At 46.4% G+C, this 12,064-nt stretch overlaps 1 protein-coding gene across 1 annotated transcript in view; it reads right to left on the bottom strand.

The window, feature by feature from the left end:
• Window positions 1-12,064, bottom strand: part of LOC135227071 (KICSTOR complex protein SZT2-like) — a gene marked incomplete at its 5' end in the record, with an annotated part of 399,314 nt that overhangs the window by 202,449 nt on the left and 184,801 nt on the right. Inside the window, 6 exon segments of the mRNA XM_064266896.1 lie at window positions 1,695-1,821; window positions 2,229-2,394; window positions 2,689-2,815; window positions 3,413-3,551; window positions 11,018-11,267; window positions 11,823-12,019. Of these exon segments, the coding sequence (XP_064122966.1) occupies window positions 1,695-1,821; window positions 2,229-2,394; window positions 2,689-2,815; window positions 3,413-3,551; window positions 11,018-11,267; window positions 11,823-12,019 (1,006 nt within the window).

Genomic DNA, 12,064 nt, shown 5'->3' with positions numbered 1-12,064 from the left:
TATTCCTTGGAGAGCGCCTGCTACGAGGCTCAAAAACTTCTCTAGCCGGAGGAGAGCTAGCAGAAGGGACGTTCTTAGACTTCTTCACCGGAAGCGAGGCGTCCTTCCGACGATGAGAAGTCCGGCAATAGAATCAGCTAAAGCCGCATCTGCGCTTGCAGACCCGCCAGGATGCGCGCAGGAGATCTCTTAAATTCCTCTACAGGAGACGAAGTCCGAGACCGAACAGGAGAAGCGTAAACAGAAGAATTCTTGCTCTCTTGCGTTCCACTTCTGGCTCTTCCGCGAAGGATTCGGGGCTGGAAGGAAGGGCGCAAGGAGCTTTCCAGGGCCTCTTGAGAGGGCGAGACGACTCCGAGGCGCTCCATCTACGCTTAGGAGAAGGCGACGAAGATGACGAGAAGCACTTGCGCAATAACTCCTTGGTTTGATCCAAGGCAGCCTGGGAACGAGCAACAGGATCTGCCGAGGGGACGCCAGAACCGGTGGGGGTTTTCTCCCTAACCCTTCCTGCGGTTTTTCGACTTTCCTCCTCCACTGGGTCTGGGAGTCTGGAAGTCTAGGCCTGGAAGCGTTAGTGAGCCGGTCAGACGCACCCTCCACATCACTAGGGGCACTGCACTGATCACTTGCACTATCACTCTTACCTTGTCGAGAGCGAGCGAGGCTCTCCTTACTCCTGATCGAGGCTCTCCCGGAAGGAACTTCCGAAAACGAATCTTCGGGTTCAAAGCTGGGCGCAGGGGCTGAAACTGGAGAAGGAACTACTTCTACTACAGGGTTCTCAGCGTCAATCTCACTCACCCTCGATCTACTAGAGCTCCTTGAAGAAGCCTTGCGAGCCCTATCCTTCTCTAACTTTCTCACATAAGAAGAAAGAGCCTTCCAACCATCCTCATCCAAATTCTCACACTCTTTGCAAGGGTTAATAAAAGAGCATTCATTCCCTCTACAAGACGTACATACAGAGTGAGGATCTAATGCAGCTTTAGGAAGTCTAACTTTACATTCCTTCACTGAACAAACCCTAAATAAACTAGGTTTCTTAACTTCAGAATCATCCATGATTATTATTCTAAGAAAACGCCAAAGAAAAATCCAAATAACAATCCAACAAAAAGCGTATGCCAAGCCAACAAACAAAGGGTACTTCACCAAAATCCAATTCATCGGCAACGAGAAAGAATTTAACTATCGTAAGGACTGAACAACAGGTGTTGTCCAGCCGGCGACAGAAAATAATCTGACAAGAAAGGGGGACTGGTTCTTACACCCGCCACCCAGTGGCGGGTAAGGTAGATCACCTGACCTACCTGTAGCGTGTGCCGCGAGTTTTGAATTTTCTGTCGTGACGTCAGAGACCTAAGCTAAGTATATATCTGGCAGGGAAGTTCATGTACAAAAATTGGAATTTAAGTTGTTAACCCTTTGAGATTTTGATAATGTCATACCACATCATGCAAATTTTTATCCATAAGGTTCAATTGACATCATACAAAGGTGATGAAAAATTATGAATACACTCTTTTAGAAATTTACATACCAGTATAACTTTTTTTAAATTTTTCTCAAAAGAAACAATGCAAAATTCTTCATTATCAAAACAAACTACAAAAATTAACTTCATACATCTTTTAATAGAAAAAAAAATGGAATAGGAGAATAAAAGATTTGCCAATCACATTTGCCCATACCTGAAAATGATGTTCTGGTCGATTATCTGTAAATTTTGGATGGATAAATCCACAGGACAACATGTTCTGCTTTAGGTAGTACCCAACTGCTTGTAAATAAGGAAGTGCATAAGCATTGATAGTAAATCTGCAAAGAAAAGCAGTTACATGTACTGTAGTGTCTTAAGGATACTAGCATGCAATCTGTTTTCAAATCAAATGAACAATATCCCCATACTGGAATCGGGTAACATTTAGATTTCCACATAAATTACATTCAAAAGAAAAATACTGATTTGTATTTAACAACTTTTGAATAGATTCTTACAGTATTTCCTTTGTAAAAGCTGCCTTTACATGGCAAAGCTATTAATAAAACAAATTTACATTACAGCCTTACTAATCATCTTCTAAATGCTGGAAAGAAAATTCAAATATGTATGGTAAAAAAACTACTGATGCATCTCATCACCACTGTACACTTATTAAATTATGGAAATCTACTCAAAATGGAAGAAAGCTCACATCTGGTAATGAATCAAATAAAAATTGTACCTAATAGTAGTTTTAGGTGGTTGGTAGGGAGGCTGAATGAAGTGAACATCTTCAGGAGAGAGTTTATGCTGAGGATTATTCCACAAAACAACACAAATGTTTTCCACCACAGCTTCATCCAAACGATTTTGTAACATCCGAACAAGCTCCTCCTTGATGGCAGGTCCTAAATGTAAAAATTAAGAATACAAATTGTAAATATGCTGCCAATTAATACAAGATAAAGGAAAGCACAGCAAATCATGAAACAGAACTGTATAACAAAAGATCGGCAACTAAATTTTCAACAGCTATAAAAGCAATCTGATTCATGCAATAATTGTATAATTCCATCTGTTAAAAATACCAAGTGAAGAAACTGAAGAGATGACACATTTGATATTTAGCATATTAATCAGAGAAGCAATGTTCAAGATATAAACCTACAAAAAGGTCACATTCTCAAAGTCTCATACTGTACCTGGTTCTGCAATGCCATGGACCGTAAGGATTATGTAATGATTACGCTTGCGCTGGGCAGGTGTAGATGGAACTCCTTCCATGATGACATCCTTCTCTCCAAAGGAACTGACACGAGGTCTCAGCTCCTGAAAAGGGAATTGTCCTTCATTTGTTTATATTATACAATAATTCTTCTACAGGATACAATTTATAACCCTTAATGGCTTTTGAAGAACACCTATAAGATTATATTTTTATAAATATTATATACTTAATATCAAGGCAAGTAAGTAAGAAACTATCATAACTTCATCTAAAAACAAAATTAAAGAAAACAATAAAACTAAAAGGCTTCAAGCAAATGAATTCTGTGCATCAAAGTCTTGTACATGTATATTGCACTGCCTGATATAAAGGTAACAATGTAAGAAATGAAGATCTGAAAACATAATGACATTTTGAGAAAATTTCTGCTACATGAAAGCACTCTGTCGAATTTTGTCCCTTCTAAAGAATGGAAATTATTTGATTGAGCAGGTGATATTTTCCTGTTATAATTTATGTACTATGTATAGTATTTAATTACTAATGAGACTCAGTTACACGATGCACATTATCAAGGAATAAAAGAGTACAAATTTTATTAAAGCATCATTACTAAAGTTTTTTATTACATTTCTGTATTAGTTTAAGAACTCATTGTTAATGTAACTATTTCGTTGCGCATGAAATGATCTGCTTACATTCTTGAGGATAAGAGGATCATCATCTCTACTCCCTCGCTTTCCTAAAGAAACAACAGAGGAGCTGTGAGACAGGCCGCCCTCATCTCGTCGGCCCTCAACTTGTGGGGACACTGATGTTGTCTGCTGCTCATTCAACCTGGAAGATTGCCACGTTGAAGCAAAAGTGTCATAAACCTCCAATAATAATATAATTCCACATCTCACATTCAATATTCATTACCTTATTTAGTACCAGTAAAATAAAGGTATTCATTCTCTACAAAAAGTTAAACAAATATTTTTTGTATATAAAGTGAAGTGATACGGGGTTAAAACAAGGAAACATTATGCCTGATATGGTATAAAAAATTTCGAAAATGGAATTAATGCAAAGAAAGGGAACCAGCTTTACACATCTCATTGCAGCAGCCTTTAAAATGTAAAAATTTATAGGGCTATTTGCTTCCACATAATTAAAAAATCACAATTTGTCGAAAATTGTATTTTTCCTAACTATACAAACCTGAGGTCCTTTACACATAGTCCCACCTCATGCCACCCCTCACTCCGTTTTTTCCTGGGCCTAAAGCAAAGTGATTCTTCACCTCTCAGTCATGCGGACTGCCGACTGTCGGACAAGTAGTTAACTACCAAACCCCCTTGTCCGAAGCTTACGACCGGTTCCAGCTGCCGCTAAGTTACATTCCTATTGTTAAAGGACCTCAGGTTTGTATAGTTAGGAAAAATACAATTTTCGACAAATTGTGATTTGTTCTGATACGTAACAGTACAAACCATCGGTCCTTAACATTAGGAAGACTCACTTATTGGTGGGTGGAATCTGAGTCTTATGAGCAGACTGGTGTTCGTCTGACCTTGGTTCCCTCCCTGGTCGTAAGAGCAGAGGGAGGGATCCTAGCCTCTGCCCAGTTGATTGGGGTGTGCACCACAGGATCAGTGGTCAGACCTCTGGACCAAATTCATAAAAGGGAGGCAAGCATGCCTCTTATAAATAGTAAGCAAGAACTAGTTCCTACTTCAAGAGCCAATATGAAGTCAAGGGTTTGTCTCTTGTTGGCCTCCACTCCCCCCCCTTGTTAGGGGAGTGGTGGATAACCGCTCTTATCCCTACTGAAAGGGATAGAATGGAGTTGGTCGTGTAGCTTACCTGCATCTGCCTCCTGTCCAGCGTAGTGACGACCGCAGCCCTCTGCCCACAGGTAGAGGGGAGGAAAAGAGGAGGAAGAGAAGCCAGTCACACTCTCTTTCACTTGTCCATTCATGCAGTCACACAGGGATGCGATGCTGTTCTGTCCGCTCAGGTGCTGGGTAGACTACACAACTTGTTGAGCAGCCACCACAGGTCCCAAGGAAAAGGTGTCCAAGGACCTGTGGGCAATATCCCCAAAGATAGGAGGAGGTAAAGGTGGTCTGGTTGGCCCAAACCCCTGCCTTCAGAACCTGTGCCACGGAGTTCTTGCGGAACGCAAGGGTTGGACCAATACCTCTGACTTTGTGGGCTCTCGGACGAAGGGTACGGCTGTCGTCACTACCATCCGCGTCGTACGCCCTCCTGATCACCTCACGCAGCCAGAAAGAAAGAAGTGTTCTTGGATACCTCTTTCTTGGTAACCCCCGTGCTAACGAAGAGGCGTCGACACTCAGGCCTGAGGTGCCGAGTTCTCTTCAGATAGCGCTGTGGCGCCCTCACAGGACAAAGCAGCATCTCATCCGCATCATTATCGGTGAAGTCCTTCAGGGAGGGGATCATGAATGACTCGAACCGGTCATCAGGGACCGAAGGATTCTGAGTCTTCGCCACGAAGTCCGGGACGAAATCAAGCGTCACAGATCCCCATCCCCTGGAATGTTTAACATTGAAGGAAAGACCATGAAGTTCCCCTACTCTCTTCACCGATGCCAGGGCCAGCAGGAAGAGGGTCTTGAGGGTCAGATCCCTGTCTGATGACTCTCAGAGTGGCTCGAAGGGACTTCGAATCAAACTCCTAAGGACGAGAGTCACATCCCACCCCAGGGGCAAGAGTTCTCTGGGTGGGCAAGACCTCTCGAAGCTCTTCATAAGGAGGGGGATCTCGAAGGAAGAGGAGATATCCACTCCCCGCAGTTTAAGGACTAGGGCCAAGGCAGCTCTGTAGCCTTTAACTGCGCAGAGAGAGAGGAGCTTCTCTCAGCGAAGGAAAACGAGGAAATCCGCTACCTGCTGAAGAGTGGCTCTGAAAGGAGAGAGACCCCGTCCACGACACCAACCACAGATGACGGACCACTTTCCCTGGTATACAGCTGCAGAGGACTGTCTGAGGTACCCAGCCATCTCTGTTGCTGCTCAGCAAGAAAAGCCTCTTGCTCGCAAGAGATGGTGGATAACAGCCAGCCATGAAGACACAGGGACCGAACCGACCAGTGGTACCCTTCCACATGTGGCTAGCACAGGAGGTTGTGCCTCGGGGGAATTTCTCTCGGCGCTTTGGCGAGTAGAGCCAGCAGGTCCGGATACCAAACAGCCTGAGGCCATTTGGGCGCCACCAGAATCATCCGAAGATTCGGGGTGACCAGCACCCTGCTGATCACCTTGCGAATCAGACAGATTGGGGGAAAGGCGTATACGAAGAGGTTGTCCCACGGATGTTGAAGAGCGTCCTCTGCAGCTGCCCATGGGTCCGGTACAACTGAGTAGAAAACCTGGAGTTTTCTGTTGTGCCGGGTGGCAAACAGATCCACGACTGGACGCCCCCACAGGTTGAAGAGCCTTTCCACCACGTCTGGGTGAAGGGACCACTCGGTTCCTATCACCTGATCCCGACAGCTGACCTTGTCTGCTACTACATTCCTCTTGCCTGGAATGTAGCGGGCTGACAGCTCTACCGAGTGTGCCACGGCCCACTCGTGCACTTGCAACGTCAACTGATGCAACGGGAGGGACACTAGGCCCCTCTGTTTGTTGACATACGCCACTACTGTGGTGTTGTCGCTATTCAACACCACTGAGTGTCCCATCAGATGGTTCTGGAACTCTTGGAGAGCAAGAGACGCTGCCTTGAGCTCCAGGAAGTTGATGTGAAGGTGCTTGTCGTGATGATCCCACACACCTGAGAGAGAGAGAGAGAGAGAGAGAGAGAGAGAGAGAGAGAGAGAGAGAGAGAGAGAGAGAGTGCGAAGAGGCACTCCTCTTACGAGGTTCCCGTCGTCCAGCCACCAGGCTAGGTCCTGCCTCACCTCCTCCGTGAGAGACACACGGAAGTACGGTGGGTCTCTTGCCTGTGACCAACTCTCCTTTAGCCTCTACTGAAGAGACCGCAGGTGAAGACGCCCGTGAGGGACTAGCTTCTCGAGAGACGACAGGTGACCGATCATGACCTGCCACTGCTGAGCTGGCTGCTCCTGTAGGGACAGGAACTGTCTGGCTGCCTCCCTGAACCTGCTGATCCACGAGTCTGCGGGGAAGACTCGCCCTGCTACCGTATCGATCAGCATGCCCAGGTACTTCATCCTCTGCTTGGGTTCGAGATCCGACCTCTCGAAATTCACTACGATCCCAAGGTCGCGGCAGAATTCGGAGTCAATCCCTGTCCTGTAGCAACTGCGAGCGGGAGCTCACCAGGACTAACCAATCGTCGAAATACCTCAGAAGACGTATCCTTACTGAATGGGCCCAAACAGACACCAGAGTGAACACTCGCGTGAACACCTGTGGGGCGGTTGAGAGACCGAAACAAAGTGCCCTGAATTGGTACACCATCCCGTCGAGGATGAAGCGGAGGTACTTCCTGGAGGACTGATGGATGGGTATCTGGAAATACGCGTCCTTCAAGTCCACAGAAAGCATGAAGTCGCTCTCCCTGATGGACTTGAGCACTGAACGTGTCGTTTCCATTGTGAACCGAGTCTGGTGAACAAATTGGTTCAAGGGAGAGAGATCTATCACCGGGCGCCATCCCCCCAAGGACTTCTCCACCAGGAAAAGTCAACTGTAGAAGCCCGGTGACTGATCCCATACGATCTCCACAGCTCATTAACTCAGCATGGCTTCTACTTCCTGGCGAAGCACCACGTCCCTGGCAGAACCAAGGGTAGTAGATATCCCTCCCGAAGGACATTCACTATCCAGGTCTCAGCACCGTAGCGCTGCCAAGTTGCCCAATGGCTCGCCAGGCAACTCACCCACTTCCGGCAGCAGGTGAGGGGGAACACTGTCCCTAGCATTTCCTTCCTCTCTTCAACTTCTTCCCGGTTCCTCCTCAAGAGAGGGAAGGGTGGGAGGAGGGCTGGTTACGATCGCTCCTTGCAGTAGAAGTCGAAGGCAGAGTCTTTCCTCTCGGCTTCGACGAAGCAATCGTCTTAGCCCCAGAGGAAGCGCTAGCTAAGCTCTTGGGCTTAGCCGCTGTAGCTCGAGGCTGCTCAGCCGCCTTTGAGACTGCCTGGTGGATTAGACGGTCAATGTCGTCAGTGCGCCGTTGTTCCACTGCAGCGTCCACCATCTTTCTGGGGAAGAGAGAGGAGGAACTCCGCACCGGTCCGTTGCAAAGACCCAAGGCAGCCTCGTGCCCTGCTGACCTGGTTACTCGAGTGAGGACAGCGTCCCTACGCCTCAGAACCAGGTTGACAGACCCACCATCGTCCTGGGTTCCTTCCTAGGTCCCCAGAACGACTCCAGCCTAGATGTAGGCTCGGAAGGTGGGAGTGGCGATCCTTCCCCGAGGTCATTGTGCTGACGAATCAGCGCAATAACCTCAGCAAACGACCTCTGGTTCTCAGGAGTGACGGCGTCTTGTGGAGATGGACTGTCAAGCCAATCCAGCGAGAACGCCTCCAGAGACCCTCCTCCTTCCACAGGAGGAACCACAACAGACCCCTCATGGTCTCCTCCTGCCACTTGTGCGTACAATCTGGTCGGTCCTAGGACTGTGCCAGGTTCATAGGCCCTCGTGGCGGGATCGCGAGGAGCATGCTCCTCGCGATCACTCCTGATCGCCTCGCTCTTCCCGGTGTAACCCGAGGAAGTTGAAGGGATAGGAGGAAGATCTGACACTCCACCCTCGCCCACCGGCAGAACCGGCGTGCTGGGGGGGCTGCAGACGCTCGCCAACTTGTGGTGGCGATCGAGCTGCAGGCCTGGTCACGCGGCTAGACCGAGAACAGCGGCGACGGTCCCGAGCATCAGAAGAGCTGCTGCTGGTCCCCCTAACCGCCTGGTCCCGGTGGGAGCGGCGGTCAGGGGACCGGCAGAGTCCACTGTCCCGCGGCCGGTCTGGGACCATCGCGTCAACCCTTGGTACCGGCGGCTCGCCACGAGAGCGATCCCAGACCTGGTGGGAGTCACCTGGGCGACTCCTGCCAGTCTTCCGCTCCGTGCCTGGATCCTGGCGCCGAGCGAACTCAGCTGCCTGGGTCTTGGGTGCACGGTCACCCGCAGGCGACCTTTTACAGACTACCGGTACCCTTCGTTCGGCAACGAGGGGAGGCCAAGACGGTACCTGGTGTCAAGGCAGAACCCCTGGCGCCAGGCGAGGAGGTACTGGTGTTAGCCGGTACCCTTCCGGTCCCCGTCTTCTTCTTCCTTGCGGAAGGAGAGATGGGTCCTGTTCCTGAAGGAACAGCAGGACCAGCGGAAGACCCAACCGTCCCATCGGAATGGGATGGACCCTTAGAGGTCTCAGAGCGAGACTTCTTAGGGGGGGAGGAGGCTACCTTCTTCTTCCTCAGCTGTGGGGCCTTGGAAGTCGAAGGGGAAGCGGCGGCAGCAGACGATGACGAAGAAGACGACGAAGACGACACCTTCCTCTTCTTCTTCATCAGCTTCCTCAGGACCACCATCAGGTCCTCCATCCAGGATGGAGCCGGGGCAGTTGCTGAAGCAACAGGGCCCGGGTGCACCTGTCCGGAAGGACCTGGGGTGGGGGCAGCAACACCACGGGCAGGAACGACGGCGGCAAGAACTGGTACAGCGACGGCGGCAGAAACTGGTACGAGAGCAGCAAGCACAGGACAGGAGGCGGAGGCAGGAACCAGCGGCATCCTAGTTTAGACTGGCGGCAGATCCAACGGGGAGCTCTTGGACACCGGAAGTCAGGGGCTGGAAAAAGAGCGGCAAAACCAGGCGGCGGCGTCACAACCATCCTCTGCATGTCACACGGCTTGGCGCGAGAGTACTCACGCCCTCGACACTGAGCACAAAACTCATGAGGATCAACCTCGAAAAGGGATCGAAAGGCCCCACACTTACGGCCCTCCACACCAGGGCACAATCTGCGGCTGATGGGGAGGGGGGTGTCTTTCCTGCTCGCAGGAATCCATTCCACGAGACAATCACAAGAAAATAAAAAAAAATAAAGAGCGGCGAACAACACGTCTATCACCCAGCACGGCTGAAAGCAAAGTGATTCTTCACCTCTCAGTCGCGCGGACCGCCGACTGTCGGACAAGCAGTTAAATACCGAACCCCCTTGTTCGAAGCTTATGACAGGTTCCAGCTGCCGCTAAGTTACATTCCTATTGTTAAAGGACCGATGGTTCGTATTACGTATCGGAACAAAGGCTGAATGTTGTTCTCCGCTACTTAAGTCACTCCAGGGAGTGCCATATGGCATATGGGACTCTCTCACATATGAAGTGGAAGGTGGACACAATAACACAAGTTTTAAAAAATTGAAAACCTCTTGTTACTCTTATATACCAGGGTTTCTGTCACCCAAAAATAATCCTTGTTTACTATTTAGTGCTAAGAATTCTGTAGTTTATTTAAGCCCGACATCCCAAATTCCCTCCTAAATTGTGAAAATAAGTTTTCGTAAATAATGGGTGCATTATGAATCAAATTTACTTAAACAAAACTACCAACAAACCAATTACGTACTTAAAATATAGTTTCCAACTAAAAACAAACTTTTTCTGCAAAAATGAGTGACCCAATTAACTGAGAGGCTTTTAAGGATTCAAGAAACACATTTGTGTTATATTTATCAACTATCACTTTCTTCTGCAATTAGGAAAATATATAAGTAATTTATTAACAATAAATCAGGCTATTACATATAACAGAATTATAAAAGAAAAATATATATTTTCTTATCAAATTACAAATTTCAAATTCTTAAAGCGTGCAAAATGCAAGAGCTCTCTGTAGATGTATGAAATTTGGAGAGAGAGAGAATATGTCCCCTTGTACATATAATGTACATGTGAGCCCTATGAGCGTGAAGTATTTTGCGTAAGGTTAAAGCACTTAATAATATAATAATAATAATAAAATATAATGTAAAATCAAAATATAGCAGGATGACACTAAATGTCTATGTTTATACTGCCAGAGGAACAATTTTGGGCTTTGTTTTCCAAATACAGTACATACCGGATACTACTGAGTCCCAAACATCACAGATTATGAAAAACTCAAGTAACAATAAAACTGTTATTCTTTATGCCACCAGTTTCACCTATGTCCAGTACAATGTAATTCATTTCATTCTACATCCAAGATAACAATATCCTTCTTTCTTTAAATAACAGTCCCTCTTAATTCAAATAACTGTAAGGGATGGATACCAAACAAAACTTAATATTCTGGATACTATATCAAGATTATATAAATCTCTCAAATAATTTTACCTTAGGTAAAAGACATGGGGTCCATTTCCTGAAGTGTCCTCATAAACAAACATATTTTTCCGATTGTTTACAGAGATGGGATTTAAAATGGTACGTAAGGCTTGGATGCCCTTACTGCCTACTTTTCCAGCACACAGCTTCACCTTGGGATGTAATTCAAACTTAGTCTCCCACACTACTCGACAGGCAAATGCCCCAGCCTTGAATTTCAGGCTAGCTTCTAAAACTCCTCTGGAATCTGCATCACCATCTGAAAGTTAAAGGTAATAAGCATAATAAGTAGAATAATCCATGTTGAAGATCTGATTCAATGACATTAGTCTTCTTAAAATAACACTTACATCCTATCTCAAAACTGCTTACGTGATTAACATAAACTGCAAATGCTTTTAAGGAAATGTTCTTCTATGACAAAACTTCTGTTACGCAGTTTACAAAAAACAAAAGAACAACAGAAGTTTATCTTAGAAGAAGCATCTCTGGGTGGTTAATGTCAATATATTCTACTACAAAACAAAAACAAATTAGCATATCGTTAGAGGCACAACATATCTTCTCATGTTCATGAATTAGAGGGCTTACATCAATAAACAAGTTTCAAGCCTATGCACATTTCTGGTTATGAACCATGGAGGTTTGTCATTTCCACGAACATTATACACTAAATATACAGTTACATAATTACTGACGACTTAAAATATACATACAATAATCAATCATTACTAAAATAAAACCCTAAAAACCAGTTGCAAGTATTAATGACATTTGATGAAAACAGAAAGGCTACCCTTATCAATCAACATACCTTCAGTATTTCTTCCTTTTGTCTCTTCATGACGCCATATATCCTCAGATGTGTCTGGTTCCAGCAAACGGTTACACATACGCGTAGAGTGAAGATCCTGAAGGAGAAGTGTCTGGTTCACGAGCTTCACGAGGGCTCGAACGCTACGTACCACTTCAGCTTGCACTGAGCGCAAGCGAGAGACCTCTCCTTCCGATCTGACGTATAATTAATAAAGTTATAATTCCACATCACCTATAGAA

This window comes from Macrobrachium nipponense, chromosome 15, assembly GCF_015104395.2.
Source record: "Macrobrachium nipponense isolate FS-2020 chromosome 15, ASM1510439v2, whole genome shotgun sequence".
Lineage (NCBI taxonomy): Eukaryota > Metazoa > Arthropoda > Malacostraca > Decapoda > Palaemonidae > Macrobrachium > Macrobrachium nipponense.
The sequence above is the reverse complement of the archived record's forward strand: the minus strand, read 5'-3'. Positions and strand labels throughout refer to the sequence as shown.